The following is a 17865-nucleotide window of genomic DNA, read 5'->3' as shown; positions in this document are numbered from 1 at the left end:
CTTGCAGGCCATATTTAATAAACAGCATTCACCTTGTATCATCTCAAAAGGTTACAAAACACAAGAACAAAAGATTGCGTGGTCTTCATCATAAAGCGTGTGGGGACAGACTTAAAAATCTCAATCGGTATACTTTGGAGGAAAGGCAGGCGAGGGGAGATATGATAGAGATGTTTAAATACCTACGTGGTGTAAATGCGCATGAGTCGAGTCTCTTTCATTTGAAAGGAAGCTCTGGAATGAGAGGGCATAGGATGAAGTTAAGAGGTGATAGGCTCAGGAATAATCTAAGGAAATACTTTTTTACAGAAAGGGTTGTAGATGCGTGGAACAATCTTGCGGTAGAGGTGGTTGAGAAAGACACTGTGTCTGATTTCAAGAAAGCCTGGGATAGGCATGTGGGATCTCTAGAGGAAGAGATAATGGTTATAGTGGAAGGGCCATTTGGCCTTTATCTGCCATCATGTTTCTAGACTTTGGACCACAATTTGAAAATCTAATGCTGATAACATTGGTCTCACTCTAGAAAGAATCCTTAATAACATGTATTATATGATTTTTCCATTGACAGGTGACTATCTAAATAGACACCTATTAGTCTCATGCATGAGTTAATTTAATTTTGTATGTCAACACCTTTCACTTGCGAGAAACAATCATCATTACCAACAAACATCAAATCTGTTTTCTGTAAGTTTAACTTCAGCATATTTTCATCCATCCTATTCTTAATTTTCTCCATACAATCTGTCAATTTTTCCGTACATAATAAATTCCTGTTTATGCAGGAAAAAAGAAATAAATATCATCTGCTGCTAACTTCAGAGGTGTACAGTAGAATCTCAGTTAACCAGTGTTCAAATAACTGGCACAAAAACAAAAAACTGTCTCCCGCGCCCCTAAGACAAAGTAGTGCTCCTGACCCAAAGTAGTGCTCCTGACCCACTAACCTCCCCTCCCTCCCTCCCTCAGGTCACAGAGGCATCAGCAGCAGCCACAAATCTTCCTACCTCCAGCTCCCGAAGCATTGTGGCAGCAACAAATCTCCCTCCATTCCCAGAGCAGCAGGCAGGTGGTCCTGACAACCCCCCTCCCCCCGTTCCCAAAGCAGTAAAGCCAGTTCTGACAACCCCCTCCCTTCCTCAAGCAGCAGAGCCAGTTCTGACAACCCTCTCCCTCCCTCTTTCATCCAATGCTGTAGTGGCAGCCAGAAAGCAGAGGAAACACTGATAAATAGGGAGCTTCTGGTCATCCCCAGAAGGGCCTTCTTCTGCCGGGTCACTTCCAATGCAGCAGAGGAAGGCCCTAACGGAGCTGACCAGAAGCTGCCTATCAGTGCTTCCTCTGCTCACTGGCTGTCACTACAGCATCGGGGGAGGGAGAGGGATGTCAGGACCAGCTCTGCTGCTTCGGATAAGGGCGGGGGGAAGAGAAAGTGACCAAGAAAGAAGGGAAGAAAATGCTGGACCTAGGGGCAGGAGGGAGGGATGATAGTGAGGCGGGGAAACAGAACTATTTTTACATTAGCTCTCAAAAAACCAGAAACTACACCAATCCCCATGTGTGTCGGATAACTCAGATTCTACTGTATTAGAATGCTTCCAAACACCATTACTCTTTTGTGGCTCTGCAGCACCTATATCTCACTTGAAGAACTTCACTCAGCAGTGAGACAGAAAGATATAACCTCTGCATCTCCAGAAGCTGTTCTGGAGAATCACACTACATTATGTTGGTATACTATATTCATTCTTGCTTAAGGGAACATAAGTCCTCATCAAGGCAACATTTTCCAAGCCATGTCCTGCTGTAGGTGAGGAATGTCAACAAATAACCCAGCACTGACTAAATAAGCAGAGGCCCTTCTGAGGGATCAGTGGGATAGGTCTTAAGATATTCCTTATGTTCCCCCATTGTTGCGAAAACATTACATAAGAGTCAGCTATAGAGCTCAGTATTCCTGCTTGTATCCCTAAATCCATTTTTTTAAGTACTCTCTTCCCTTTAGTAGTCTATCATTATCCTGTATTCCCCTCCTCCCAGCCTTGATGGGAAATCTATAAAAGGAACCCTCAGATACTCCCCCTCCCCCTTCTGGAAAGCCTCAAAGCCATAGTGGCCTAGCAAGTCCTAGCTCTTAAGAGAACTGTCCAGACCTAGCACATCATGTTACTTTTGTGCCTAATGCAATACTGCTTGTTGATCAAATGGTTAAATGGCATTGGTTTGCAAATAGCTATTAGCTTCTCAGGGTGTAAAGATTCACTGACATTCATGGCTGTTTTGTAAATTAGACTCTCTACCCCTATGTAAATGAGGTTACAGAAGTAATGGTTATATACAGGCTTGTGTGATAGAAAGAAAAGATGACTTCCATTTTGTGTTAAAAGTATGAACCTGAACAATAATTATGAAAGTTCAATTAAATCTATAATATATGCATATATATTTTTGTTTTTATTTCAGATCAACCACACCTGGATAAAGTAAGACCATTCGGTTCAGTGCCTTACATTGCTAGACCATGCCCAATTCAGTTTGGTCACACAGGTGCGGAAAGTAGCAAAAACAAATCAACAATTCTGTTACTAACATGCATGTTTCTTATATCATACCATTATATCTAGACACGTTAACTTTGAGAGAGTTTTTTTAATTGAACTATATTTATTACAATAATTTGCTAAACTGAGTACAGTAGGGTTTTTTTTTTTTAAATTTGCTCTCATTCTCTATCTTTTTTTCTCAACAGCTTTTCTTGTCAAGCTAAGAAAGTTCAAACCAGCATACCTCCATCCTGAGCCACAAGCCAGTGATTTCTCACAAGGCAATTGACATAGCATAATAGATTTTATTGTCTAATGCAGATTATATAGGTGGGTTGTTTTTTTTTTGTGTGGGGGTGGTGGGGTTTGAGATGGGCCCCTTTTATCATGCTGCGCTAGAGGTTTTAAGTGTGAGCCGGCATGCTAAATGCTCAAATGCTCATATAATTCCTTTGAGCTTCAGAGCACTTACCTCGTCGGTCTGCGCTACAAACCTCTAGCACAGCTTGATAAAAGGAGGGTATATTTCTATGATTCCTATTTTAAGAAATTTTCATAGTGCATACAGTTTGCCCAAGAAAAAGAAAGTCTTATCTGTAACAAAATAATTTGAACAGCTTCTACACAGCTAAATACCATGCATGTTTTTTGTTGTTGTTGAAGAGAGTCTTCTGAATTATGTCTTTTTTTATGTCCCTTTTAAGCATGTAGCAACATTTTAATAAAACAGAATTAGTCTTTTGGAGTATGTTTCATTCTTCGTTGCCTGTAAACCATTCCATGGATTTGTCTTGGGATACATAGCAGATTTTCTTCCCACTGCATAATTGACTATAAGAGTCTTATAACATGTAAAAGAAGAAAAAAAAATTAATTTTTATACTATTGCTTAATTAGACAAGTGTTAATTTGTGTTGCTCATCAGAAACAGGAGCAGGCTCCATAACTTAACACATAGCAATGCTAGGACTCTCCTTCCTTGAACTTATGGTATAGCGGTATATAAGAAATAAAATTATTATTATTATTAATGAGTAAACACCATGTATAATTACTCCAGTTGGTGATGGTCAACATTTTTTTAAACATTGACTGTCACTGGCTCGATTAGCCTTGGATATTCAGTGCTGGGCCATGTGCAGGCCCCAGTACTGAATATCCAGAGTTAATCCTGCCTATGCTGGCCGCCAAGATTTAAACACATCCCAACTGATATAAAGTGAACATTTTTTTTTTTTTTTTTTGCTTAAAAAAAAAATCCCCCTAGCTAGCCACCAAGAACAAGTTCCCTACCCCTTGGAATGCAGGTTTGGGGTTTAGTATGTTCCTTTCTTATGACAGTTCAATTCCTGTGGAGCCTGTTCCTGCAGCAGCTTCTTGAAAGTTAGAAAAAGAGAAGGTTCCAAAGAAAGAGTTGGATAAACACAGGGCAATAAATAGGATGGAATTTAAGTATAAAGTACTTCATTCCTAAACCATTAACTTGTACTTACTTCAAAGGCAGCATGGGGGGAGGGGTTTAGCTACACAGAGTAGCAGTCACAATAAGTGACTTGCCCAGAGGTTGCCATAATTCACAAACACCCTTTAGATTAAAAGCTATTTTACCTGCTTCTGAAGATGCAGAGTTTTAAAGGAGAAAGTAGGTTCTTACCTGCTAATTTTCTTTCTTTTAAACTTTCCAGATCAGTACAACCTCACTGATGGTTAATACCTCATTATGACCAGCAAGTGGAAACTGAGACAACCTTTGCTTGCAATACAAGTAGTTGTTCTTCCCCCTGACTAGTCTGCTAAATAGCCAAACAACTAAACAGTGCTAATTATAACAGTAACAACACTCTGAACAGGAGTAACAATGAACATAGAGCAATACTATATGAAGATGCAGAGAGAAACCCCTTCAGCAAAGGTCTCCACAGCTCGCCAGCTGAGCCATAGCTGCTGTTCTTGCTATCTCCCCGGCCCTAGATAAATACTAGAAACCGCAGAAAAATTCCACTCTTCACGCGAAAACCGTAAGAACAACAGACAGAGATAGGGTGGGGTGCTGTACCTGTCTGTAAAAGTCTAAAAGAAAGAAAATTATCAGGTAAGAACCAAATTTCTCCTTCTTTATCACCTTTCCAGACTGGTACAGCTTCACTGATGGGACATACCAAGGCAGTACCCATCATGGGTGGGATTCCCAGAAGGCTGCCTCCAGAACATGCTCACCAAACACCGCGTCCCTATACGCCTAAACGTCCACACGGTAATGTCGTACAAAGGAATACATAGTAACATAACATAGTAACATAGTAGACATAGTAACATAGTAGATGACGGCAGATAAAGACCCGAATGGTCCATCCAGTCTGCCCAACCTGATTCAATTTAAATTTTTTAATTTTTTCTTCTTAGCTATTTCTTGGGTTCCAACTGCCGAAATCTCTGTTAAGACTTACTCCAGCCCATCTACACCCTCCCATCCATTGAAGCCCTCCCCAGCCCATCCTCCACCAAACGGCCATATACAGACACAAACCGTGCAAGTCTGCCCAGTACTGGCCTTAGTTCAATATTTAATCTTATTTTCTGATTCTAGACCCTTTGTGTTCATCCCACGCTTCCTTGAACTCAGTCACAGTTTTACTCTCCACCACCTCTCTCGGGAGCGCATTCCAGGCATCCACCACCCTCTCCGTAAAGTAGAATTTCCTAACATTGCTCTTGAATCTACCACCCCTCAACCTCAAATTATGTCCTCTGGTTTTACCATTTTCCTTTCTCTGAAAAAGATTTTGTTCTAAGTTAATACCCTTCAAGTATTTGAACGTCTGAATCATATCTCCCCTGTCTCTCCTTTCCTCTAGGGTATACATATTCAGGGCTTCCAGTCTCTCCCCATACATCTTTTGGCGCAAGCCTCCTATCATTTTCTTCACCCTCCTCTGGACCGCCTCAAGTCTTCTTACGTCCTTCGCCAGATACGGTCTCCAAAATTGAACACAATACTCCAAGTGGGGCCTTACTAATGACCTGTACAGGGGCATCAACACCTTCTTCCTTCTACTGACTACGCCTCGCTTTATACAGCCCAGCATCCTTCTGGCAGCAGCCACTGCCTTGTCACACTGTTTTTTCACCTTTAGATCTTCGGACACTATCACCCCAAGGTCCCTCTCCCCGTCCGTGCATATCAGCTTCTCTCCTCCCAGCATATACAGTTCCTTCCTATTATTAATCCCCAAATGCATTACTCTGCATTTCTTTGCATTGAATTTTAGTTGCCAAGCATTAGACCATTCCTCTAACTTTTGCAGATCCAAACTGCAGCTTTACAAATATCCACTAGAGGCACAAGCGAAAACTCAGCCCAAGAAGCTGCCTGATCCCAAGTAGAATGAGCCTTGAGAAATTCCGGAACAGACGTCTTCTGAAGAAGATACGCAAAAACGATAGTCTCTTTGATCCAGCACACAATGGTAGCCTTGGAAGTGCCATCCCTCTTTCGAGAACCCACTAAGAGGACAAAAAGATGATCCGACTTCCGGAAAGCCTGGGTCTGCTGACCATAAGAGCGAAGGATCTGACAGACATCTAACTTGCGCAACTGCCTCTGCTCCAAGGAGCCCTCCCGACAACCTGAAACTGGGAGGATCACAGACTGATTGCCATGAAAAAGCGAAACCACCTTCAGCAGAAAGGAAGGAACAGGCTGTAGCACAACACGCTCCATAGAAAACTCCAGGAAGGGAGGGCCTACAAGAGAGAGCCTGCAGCTCAGAAACGCATCTCGCAGAAGAAATAGCCACCAAAAAGACCGCTGTAAGAGTTAGGTCCTTCAACGAGCAGGAACCCAGGGGCTCAATGGGAGGGCACACAAGCACAGGACCAGATCGAGATCCCAAGCCGGAACAGAAGGCCGCACCGGAGGCCGAAGCAATTTGGCCGCCCTGAAAAAGCGAAGCATGTCTGGAAGAGTGTGTGGTGCAGTGGTTAAAGCTACAGCCTCAGCACCCTGGGGTTGTGGGTTCAAACTCCGCACTGCTCCTTGTGACCCAGGGCAAGTCACTTAATCCTCCACTACCCCGGGTACGTTAGATAGATTGTGAGCCCACCGGGACAGATAGGGAAAATGCTTGAGAACCTGATTGCAAAACCACTTAGAATAACCTTGATAGGCGATATATAAAATTCTAATAAAAAAAAAAAAATAGATGTTAAGTGCCTACCCAGCAGCACCCACGAAAAACAGACAAAGCCGCAAGCTGAACCTGGAGAGAAAACCAGGCCAGGCCCCTGTCCAGACCATCCTGCAAGAACTCCCAAGATGTGAGGCAAAGAGGCGCGAAAGGAAACCACTCCTAAAAAATGTCAAACACGCACATAAGCCCAATAAGAGGAAAAACCCTCTGGGACCCCAAGAGAGTGGCGATCACTTTATCTGAATAACTTTTCATACCTACGCATTGCCACTCAAGAGTCAAGCTGTAAGACAAAAGGGACCCGGATCAAACATTGGAAAGGGGCCCCTGAGTCAGGTTGAGCGAGAGGGACAGTGACAGAGAATCTGCCACGAGAAGACAAACCAGATCCGCGCACCAGGAGAGAAGACTGCAGACACCAACGGAGACTGCGACGAACCAACCCTCAAAGAAGAATGGGAGAGTCCAAAGCATGCACCTGGGGCGATCACCACTGCAGTGGATGCAAGTTAGCCCGAGCCCAGCTCACCACATTCAGGGAAGCTGCCATTGACCCAGGACCTGGAGAAAATCCTGCGCCTGCTCCCGAGGACACCGGGAAACCATCAGATTGCGAATCTGTGACTGGAACTTACTCACTTGGGCCTCTGGGAGGAAGACCCTCCCCAAGGAGGTGTCAAAGAGAACTCCAAGGTACTCCAGGCTCTGAGACGGACTAAGACCTATTTACTAAATCTAGCTGTAAGGATTTGGTATTGCCAAAAACTACTTATGAGATATTGATATTTAATAGATGCTGGTATTGTCATATTAATAGGGTAAACACTTACAACTAGCTATCTTTTTCTGTCTAGCTATAGATTGATAGATATAGATGTATATTTATAAGCATATTGCCATAATTATATGCCCTCCATGTGTTTGTCCAAATGATTGTAAATCTACATTTATGCATAGAAATAATAAATGCTTTTATTATCTAAAATTACTCATTGTAGAAAAACACTGATAGTAGATCCGCCAGGTACTTGTGACCTGTTATAAACAGGATACTGGGCTTGATGGACCTTTGGTCTGCCCTAGTATGGCACCTCTTATATTCTTCAGAGTACAACAAAATTGATAATATTTGTGCCAGAAGAAATGGTGACCCATATCCCAGCGACTGCAGGAACTCCACCACCTGAGCCATAACCTGGGAGCTCTCTTGTCTTGGTAGTGGATAATACAAACAGTCAAGATGATGATTTTGCCTGTGGTTTGTTACCAAATGGGTATGTTGCCAGTTTATTTCAAGGGTCCTTTTATAAAAAGTTAAATAGTATTTTGACAAAATTTATTTGGCTTGGGAAAAAAGCGAGAATTGCTCTAGTATCTTTACAAAAACCAATTGTGAAGGGTGGGGTAAATTTTCCCAATTTTTATAGGTATCATCAAGCCTATATAATGCGTCAAGGTATGTATTGAATCCTCCCTGAGCTCATGGAGCATCTTCCAGATTGGCTATATTTAGAATGGAAAATTATGTCCCCTTCGTGACTATCTCATGTATTAAGTATCAGACTTCCTAGATATGCTAAGGACAACATAATTTTATTGGACACATGGAAAACAATTAGATTTATTAATAAACTAATAGGTTCCTATAGTGAAATCTACTTTGCAGTCCTTATGGTTAAACTCCAAGATTCAAATAGGTGATGCTGGGATTGCCTGGAAGAATTGGATGCAGGCAGGTATTCGGACATTGGATGATGTTATATCTAATGAGAAACTGCTTGATTTTTCATGGCTGCAACAATCATTTGGCATTCTAAAGTCTCAACAGTATAGGTGGTTGCAGTTGAAGCAGGCTATTCAGAGTGGGTTCCCTGAATGGAAACCTTTAAAACTTATTACAGCTTGCAGATCCTCTGCTACCAGACAGATCTAGTAGGACATAAGGCCGCCCAGTGGTACAAATTGATTTCTGCATTTTTTAAATAAGAAGCCAAAAAACAAGAGATATTTGGAGCATCATGATAACAGTATATTTCTGTGTCTCGTTGGCCATAAATTTGGACTTGGAGGTTGAAATGTACAGCGTCAGCATCTATGAGCCAAACATGGTTATTTTTATTACATAGGATTTTTTTGGACCCCAGTTCAATTACAAAAAATAGATAATTCTAAATCTAATAGATGCTGGTATTGTCATATTAATATAGGGACTTAGGATCATCTGTTATATTTTTGTCCACTGATACTTAGTTTCTGGAAGTCAATTTGGGGACAAATAAATCTCATTCTTGAGTCATCTATTCCCTTATCCTATGAAGCTGTAATTTGTGGTACGTTACTTCATGTTAAGCCTACTTTAGATAAGTATAAAAGTCGCCTTTTCCTGATCATGACTGGTATAGCTGTTCAACTGATCACACATAATTGGAAGAACCATCACAGGATTAATTACACTTTTCGGTGGATAAATGTGTGTACCACATATAAATATGAAAGAATGATGGCGTAACGTTTGGGGACTAGTAAGTCCTTTAATGATATATGGAGTCCATTGACTACTCTTGTTGCAATACAGTGAGGGTCATGTTTCTTTCTTTTTCATGAGATGTCCTTACACATCCAGGGAGGGAAATGTACTTTGAGGAGTTAAATTATTTAATTATAATATTGTAATCACATCATATGTATTGTATTAATAATTAAGTTGAGGATGGGAGAAAATGACTGTTTAATGTATTAATTGTATAGTAAATAGTGCGTTTCATGTAGTATTCGTGATTAACCAATTGTATTGCACTATCAAAGTTTGAAAATCAATAAAGATTAAAAAAAAAAAGACTGCTCGGATCAACTAGTCCAGATAGGAGTGAACAAGAATGCCCTTCTAGCGCAAAGCTGCTGCCTTGACCACCATAATCTTGGTGAGCGTCTGCGGAGCCGTGGCTAGACCAAAAGGAAGTGCACAAAATTGATAGTGCCGTCCCAAGATCGCAAAGTGAAGGAACCGCTGAGAGGAGGCCCGAATTGGAATAAGCAAGTAGGCCTCCGTCAGATTGAGAGAAGCCAGGAATTCCCCTGGCTGAACCGCCAGAATGACAGATCTCAGTCTCCATGCGAAAAAAACAGAACTCGGAGAGCCACGCTGACCCTCCTTCAGATCCAGGATGGGCTGAAAAGTCCCCTCTGTTTTCGGTGCAACACTCCTGAGGGGGCACTGGAACTACCGCTTTGAGACTTAGCAATCTTTGAAACGTCTGGTGAAAAACCTGCCGCAGGATAGGAGAAGCGAGTAAATGATCTGGCAATAAGCGGACAAACTCCAGAGCATAACCATCCTGAATCACCTCCAGGACCCACTGATCCATCGTGATTGCTGCCCCCATCTGGTAAAAATCTTGTAACTGGGCGCTCACCAGACCCAAGGGAGGCACCGGCAAGGAATCATTGGGTGGGATGGGCGGCAGGGGAACTGGCAGAGGGATCACATCCCCCCTGAAAGGACTGCATCCACTGAAAAAACGGCCCCGGGAGGATCCAGAGGCTGGAAAAGAAATGACCCCTTGACTAGGGGCAGTATCTGCAGAAATCACGCAAAACGCCCCTGATCAACGCCACCTCATGCGGGCGGGCACGGTCCTCAGGAAGACAAGGCACCTTGAATCCAATAAGGTCTGAACCAACTTGTCCAAATCCTCACCAAACAAGAAAGACCCCCGAAAAGGAAATTTTGTCAGCTGAGCCTTTAAGGCCGCAGCCGCTGACCGAGCCTGCCATCAGAGAGATAAGAAGCATCCATCTCAATTTTGGTACTTCCTGCTCCACCAATGACCAGGCATCAGATTCACGGTCAAGGTCACGCTTGGCCCACTGAAAACAAGCCTGAGCCATCAGACTGCCACACATCATCGCTTGGACCGCAAGGGCAGAGACATCAAAATTCTTTTGAAGGAAGGATTCTAACTTATGCTCCTTAGAGTCCCTCAAAGCAGAACCATCCTCAATAAACATTGCATGCCGCCTCGCAATAGCTGAAACCACCGCGTCCACCATCGGCAACTACAGGGTATCCCTAACCCCCTCCAGATGGGAAACAGGCAGGCCATAGAATGTGCAAAATGAAAGGGTGCTTCAGGCACTGTCCACTGTGCAAGCACAATATCCCAAATAACCTGATGCATAGGAAAAGAGTGGGGTGCTGAGCGGCAACCCTGAAGCAAGGGGGGTCTACCACACACAGGGCTCCTTCTCATCTTCCTCAAAACGCAACACCGAGACCTGAAGAAGCTTCTGGAGCTCTTCCCACTGAAAGATGCGCACCACCGATGCATCTTCGCCAGTTGGCGGAACCAAAAAACCGCCAGCGGTATCTGTCCCCCCCCCCCCAAGAGGATCTTGGAGGTCTCCCAATAGGTTTAGGTCCTCAAGATAAAAACTGCTCTCCAGAGAAAAAAAAAAATATTGTCCCAAGAAACCCTCGGCCATTTGGATGAGAGAACAGACTCCACTGGCTCTCTAAGCCATATGCCTTGCTGGTATCAGTGGCAAGGATTACAGCTGAGGCACCTCTAGAAAAAATATGGGGAGGGACTCGACTCATGACCAGTCAAGTGTGACACCCCTGAGGTCGGGTGGACCCCCAAACAGGGTTTCCCAAGCTCTGGCACCAGAAAGGAACAAGAAGGCCACTATGCAAATTCCAACAGGTCTACACTAACCCAGGGAAGCCAGTAATAAGACTGGTCAGATTAGGGGGAAGCACAGCTACTTGTATTGCAACCAAAGGTTTTTGTCTCAGTCTCCATCTTCTGGTCATAATGAGGTATTACCCATCAGTGAGGATGCACCGGTCTGGAAAGATGATAAAGAATGTTATTTTTATACATCTATGGATAGCATTTCAAACTAATCAACTTAATCGAGGTGTCTCTTTAAGTAGCAAAAAACTGGGCTGGTTTTATGACTGGACCACTTGAATTTGGGTCTTCCATATGACAAGGATAAAAGGAATTGGATATACTGTTAAGGGAGGGAAGGAACTGCATAAAATATAAGTTTTGGGGAAGGAACTGCATAAAATGTAAGTTTTGAGGGATACCTCTCTCTTGCTTACCTGGCTAGTAGAAGGCATGCTTCACCTGCTCGTACTATCTGGGAGTGGAATTTGTATAAAAATGAAGGAAATTGGGGATAAAAATAAACAAAACAGTTAATTTATTGGTTCCTAAAAGAATTATAGCACTCTAGTTTCTTCCCCCTCCTTCCAGTTAATTGAGAACCTGCATTGGGATCCTAGTGGTATGCCTATTTAGTTGGAACTGTGCCTCCCCCCACCCAAGAGCTGAATTATCATGCTGTAAGAACAGTGTTGTCACTGCAAATTTCATCCTTTTTGCCATCCCTGTCCCATTTGTGCATATACTGAAAATAGCTAACCTACACTGTTCCTGGCACATGTAAAGCTGGATGATGCTATCCATGCCCCAAGCAGCATCTTTAGATAGTACGCTTAAGTGCCCACAAGAACTTGTCTCAACAGTCTTGTGTATGTGGCAGAAGCAGTCATGGCAGATATGAAACGCTCTCTGAGACTGCAGGGAACAGAGTATTGTGTTGTGTATATGTACACTCCTGAAGGGGTACTGGCTATCATGGTACATGCAAAACTTAGGATTTCTGTCTGTCTTAGCGTACTGAAGTGGTGACAAGAATCACTGCAGTCAGTCTATGTCTCTGAGAAAACAGAAGGGTACTGCCAAAGCCCAGACTCACTGTAGAGAAGAAAAGTTGGCTGCTTCCAGGGTATGTGGACTCAGTTGCATACTTAGAGATGGAAGAAAAATGCCGACCTGCTGAAGTAGAGAGAGAGATCTCTTGTTTAAACTCAGATTAAAGAGACCGTGAAAACAAAGGATGAGGAGGAACAAGTAAATATGAGAAGGGGGTGAGATATACACTAGTGAGGGAAGAGGAACATTGAGAGACTGGTGGGAAAGCGTAGTTGCTTACCTCTAATAGGAGTTTTGAATAGCTAGCAGCAAATACAGCCACACTTGCTGGTGATGTCCTATAAATGGATTCATATATGGTGCACTCTTCCAGTTCAAGGAACCTTTGTTTGAAGAGCCCATGAGACTGCACAAGCATTTCCATGTTAACCATTATGTTTCTCCCTGCTGTCCAGTCCTTATTTTGACATAGCTCAAAAGGAAAAGAAAGGTTGGCAGGAAAAATGTGGCTGTATTCCCTTACTGTTTTCAGAAAAATCCCATTACAGGTAAGCAACTATGCTTTCTCTGCTGACAAGCAGGAGAGAGCAGGCAAACTTACTGGTGACTACAAACTTGAGGTTCACCCATTAGAATGATTGGTATGGTTGGATTGATAGAAAAGTGAAGGTGAAATGATTTACAGGACAATTAGATTTTTGACAACCGACTGCATTTGGGCTGCAAAAACCCGAGGGAACGGTACAGTTTACGGGGTGAAGAACTTATGTGCACGACAGAAGAGCAGGATTTTGGTGTGAATGTATGTGATGATCTTAAGGTGGCCAAACAGGTTGAAACGGTGGGTTTGGGGTTTGTTTGTTGTTTTTTTTTTTGGGGGGGGGGGTTGAACAGTCCAATGAAGAAAAATAAAAATCCCTATGGAAATGGAATGTAAAGTACTACACTTCTCCCTCATTATCCACGGGGATTAGGGGCAGAGCTGGCCCGCAAATATTAAAAAACCACAAATAATATTCGGGCTGGCTCTGACCCACCCCCTTCATCTCGAGAGACTACAGGAGCTCACGGCAGCCATTTCCTATGAGTGATCTGCACGGGGCAGGAGCATAGGAAGATCGCTCCTGCCCCAAAAACCCGCTAGACCACCAGGTAAGGCTTAAGGGAGGTCTAAGAGAGCTTAAAAAATAGCCCGAAAAATGAAAACAGATTAAAAAAAAAAAATTACGAATAACCGAATCCACGGATGCTGAAACCGCGGATTCGGAGGGAGAAGTGTAAATAGATGATGACGTTTGCTGCCATTATGGATAGAAGCACTGATACCAGTGATTTTAAATTATTATACTTCAGTACCTTTGATACCCTTGACACCATCAATATCTTCAGTAAACATTGGTACCCTGAGCAGCATCAATACCATCGGTGTAAGGACATTGGTGTATCAATAGCAATGTCTTGACAGAGGTATATTGACATAACAGCATGGCATGGACATCGACAGCATGAACATCTGCACCCTGGACATCGGTACCCTGGACATCAGTTGATGTATGGACATTAACACCATAAGAACATAAGAAGTTGCCTCCACTGGGTCAGACCAGAGGTCCATCGCACCCAGCATTCCGCTCCCGCGGCGGCCCATCAGGTCCATGACCTGTAAGGTGACCGGCGTCTAAGCCCTTTTAATCCCCTTGTCCTTCCCTGCAAGCCCTTTCATAACTTATCTCTACCTCTATCTGTATCCCTCAACCCCCGTGTCCTTCAGGAATTTATCCAATCCTTCCTTGAAGCCCGGTAGGGTACTCTGTCCTATTACAGCCTCTGGAAGCGCATTCCAGGTGTCCACCACCCTTTGAGTGAAAAAGAATTTCCTAGCATTTGTTCTAAACCTGTCCCCTTTCAATTTCTCTGAGTGCCCCCTTGTTCTTGTGGTTCCCAATAGACTGAAGAATCTGTCCCTTTCCACCTTCTCTATACCTTTCATGATCTTGAAAGTCTCTATCATGTCTCCTCTGAGTCTCCACTTTTCCAGGGAGAAGAGCCCCAGCCTTTCCAACCTGCCTACATAAGAAAGGTTCTCCATCCCTTTTACCATTTTCGTCGCTGTCCTCTGAACCCTCTCAAGCATTGCCATGTCCTTCTTGAGGTATGGTGACTAAAATTGGACACAGTACTCCAGATGCGGGCGCACCATTGCGCGATACAGCGGCATGATGACTTCCTTCGTCCTAGTCGTAATTCCCCTCTTAATAATACCCAACATTCTGTTCGCTTTCTTTGAGGCTGCTGCACATTGTACAGTTGATTTCATTGTTGCATCCACCAGCATACCCAAGTCTTTTTCAAGGTTACTTTCCCCTAGCACTGTCCCCCCATTTTGTAACTGAACATCGGATTCTTCTTCCCTATTTGCATGACTTTGAGGTCCCTTTGTAGGTCTTCACATTCTTCCGCTGTTCTAACCCTGCTACAGAGTTTGGTGTCATCCGCAAACTTTATAACTTCACACTTCGTCCCCTCTTCCAGATCATTTATGAATACATTGAACAGTAGCGGTCCAAGCACCAACCCCTGCGTAACACCGCTCGTGACCCTTCTCCAGTCTGAGTAATGGCCCTTCACTCCAACCCTTTGCTTCCTGCCTGCCAACCAGTGTTTAATCCATCTGTATACGTCCCCTTCCACCCCGTGGTTCCACAATTTTCTAAGTAGCCGCTCATGAGGTACCTTGTCAAAGGCTTTTTGGAAGTCGAGATAAACGATGTCTATGGGCTCCCCTTTGTCCATCTGGCTGTTTATCTCTTCAAAGAAGTGCAGTAAGTTTGTTTGGCATGATCTTCCCTTGCAGAAGCCATGTTGGCTCGCTTTCAGTTGTCCATTTTTCTCTATGTGCTCACTGATGCTGTCTTTTATCAGTGCTTCTACCATCTTGCCCGGGATTGAAGTCAAGCTTACTGGCCTGTAGTTCCCCGGGTCGCCCCTCGCTCCCTTTTTGAAGATAGGTGTGACATTCGCTATTTTCCAGTCCTCCGGGATCTCCCCAGTTTTCAAGGATAGATTACAAATGTGTCGGAGTATTTCCGCTATTTCGTTCCTCAGTTCTTTTAGTACCCTTGGATGGATTCCATCTGGGCCTGGTGATTTGTCGCTCTTCAATCTATCTATCTGTTTGAGGACATCCTCATGGCTTACCTCTATTTGCGACAGTTTTTCTTCTTGGTCTCCACTTATGATCTCTTCAGATTCTGGTACATTGGATATGTCTTCGCTCGTGAAGACTGACGAGAAGAACTTGTTTAACCTCTCAGCTACCTCCTTCACCACTCCCTTTCTGTCTCCATCATCTAACGGTCCTACTTCCTCTCTCGCCGGTTGCTTCCCTTTAACGTATTTGAAGTTTCTTCCTTCCCCCGCCAGCCTCTCTTCATATTCCCTTTTTGCTTTCCTAACCACTCGGTGACATTCTTTTTGGTGTTTTTTGTGTTCCTCCCAGTTCTCCCTGATTTGGTCCTTTTTCCATTTTCGGAACGATTTTTTCTTGTCACCTATCGCTTTCTTCACTTCCTGTGTTGTCCACACCGGGTCTTTTGTTTGATTTTTCATGCACCCTTTCCTAAACCTGGGGACATGCAGGTTTTGTGCTTCCTGCACCATGTCCTTAAATAGGGACCAGGCTCTCTCTACAGTCCCCATCCTTTTTGAGCTGTTTTTAAGTTTCTTTCTCACCATTGATCTCATAGCATCGTAGTTCCCTTTTTTGAAGTTGAGCGTAGTCGCTGTTGTTCTATTGACTTTTGATGTTCCTACTTCTAATTTGTACCGGATCATGTTGTGGTCACTGTTTCCTAGCGGTCCTACTACTTCCACTTCCTTTGCAGGTCCCCCTAGCCCGTTGAGGATCAGGTCGAGAGTGGCATTGCCTCGCGTTGATTCTTTGACAAGCTGTTCCATGAAGCAGTCCCTCACAGCCTCTAGGAATTCTGCTTCCCTCGCACAGTTGGAGTTTCCAATACTCCAGTCTATCCCAGAGTAGTTAAAATCCCCCATCACCATCACACTTCCGCTTTTGCATTCCCGTCTCAATTCTGCTTCCAGTTCCTTGTCGATTGCTTCTGCTTGTCCAGGTGGGCGGTAATACAGTCCCAATTTTATGTCAGCTCCATTTCTTCCTGGTACTTTGACCCATAAGGATTCCAATCCTTCCGCCCTGGCTGCTGTATCCAGTCTGTTCGAGTGAATGGTGTCCCTTATATAGAGTGCTATTCCTCCACCCTTCTTGTGGGTCCTGTCTCTTCTATAGAGTTTGTAGTACTGGCAGTACTACGTCCCTTTTGTTTTCCTCAGTCCACCAAGTTTCTGTGATTCCAATGATGTCTAGGTCCCCCGCCTTGGCCGTGATTTCCAGTTCTCCCATTTTGGCCCTTAGGCTCCTTGCATTTGCATACAAGCAATTTAAGTCCTGGTTTCTTCCTTCCCCTGCTGTTTTTCCTTGTGATTTTGATTTGCTCCTCTTTCCGTCCCCCTCATGGGCTGCCAGACCCTGAGTTTCATGTCGTTTTTCCTCTTCCTGCGGTGCGTCTTTCTCGTCCTCATCCTGTTTCCTCATTTCCACCCGCTCCTCCAGTTCCTGTTGTTTGCCCGTCTGCTCGTTCTCTAGTTTCTCTTGATCCTCGCACCCCTTTTGTTCGTCTTTTGTTTCTTCCCAGCAGTTTCCCTGCTGAGTATCTTTATTTGATACTCCTGTCCGAACTGTCGACTGCAGCTCGACTGTCGGCTTTCCCCTTCCTCTCAGTTTAAAGCCTGCTCTATTCCTCTCTTGATGTTGTTCGCCAGCAGTCTCATCCCTGCTGTGCTCAGGTATAGTCCGTCCCTCCTGAAGAGCTTGTTCTTTCCCCAAAAAGTTGTCCAGTTCCTCACAAAGTGGAAGCCTTCCTCCTCGCACCATCTTCTCAGCCATGCGTTTATTGCTTGTAGCTCGGTCTGCCTCTTCACATCCACCCTCGGTACCGGCAGGATCTCCGAGAACGCTATCCTCTGTGTCCTCAGCTTCAGTTTCCTTCCCAGGATCCGGAACTGCTCAGTTAGTGTAGTCCTGCTGTAATTTCTTCTGTTGACATCATTTGTTCCAACGTGGATCATTACTGCTGTCTCCTCCATCTCGGCTCCCTCCAGGATCCTCTCGATTCTGTCGGTGATGTCCTTTGTTCTTGCCCCTTGAAGACATGTCACCAGTCGGTCCTCTCTCCCTCCTGCTACGTGGCTGTCCACTTCTCTCAGGATTGAGTCTCCCAGATTGCAGATTTCCCCTTCTTCAGCTTTCTCTTTGGTCTCAAGTAAGTATCCTCGGTGTGGGTCAGTACTTCTCCCTCAGGGTTCTGGTGAGTTTTCACCTCCTCT

At 44.0% G+C, this 17865-nt stretch overlaps 2 protein-coding genes across 3 annotated transcripts in view; one reads left to right on the top strand and one right to left on the bottom strand.

The window, feature by feature from the left end:
* The window catches only part of TRMT61B (tRNA methyltransferase 61B), a 62625-nt gene extending 59334 nt beyond the window's left edge, over window positions 1–3291 (top strand). Inside the window, exons 6-7 of the mRNA XM_033935973.1 lie at window positions 2467–2550; window positions 2753–3291. Of these exons, the coding sequence (XP_033791864.1) occupies window positions 2467–2550; window positions 2753–2835 (167 nt within the window). The 3' untranslated portion in view covers window positions 2836–3291. The remainder of the gene's footprint in view (window positions 1–2466; window positions 2551–2752) is intronic.
* Window positions 3262–17865, bottom strand: part of SPDYA (speedy/RINGO cell cycle regulator family member A) — a 182092-nt gene continuing 167488 nt past the window's right edge. For both annotated transcript variants that reach the window (XM_033935976.1, XM_033935974.1), the window contains exon 7: window positions 3262–3387. In XM_033935976.1, the coding sequence (XP_033791867.1) occupies window positions 3299–3387 (89 nt within the window). In that variant the 3' untranslated portion in view covers window positions 3262–3298. The remainder of the gene's footprint in view (window positions 3388–17865) is intronic.

This window comes from Geotrypetes seraphini, chromosome 3, assembly GCF_902459505.1.
Source record: "Geotrypetes seraphini chromosome 3, aGeoSer1.1, whole genome shotgun sequence".
In the NCBI taxonomy this organism is placed as follows: Eukaryota; Metazoa; Chordata; class Amphibia; order Gymnophiona; family Dermophiidae; genus Geotrypetes; species Geotrypetes seraphini.
The sequence above is the reverse complement of the archived record's forward strand: the minus strand, read 5'-3'. Positions and strand labels throughout refer to the sequence as shown.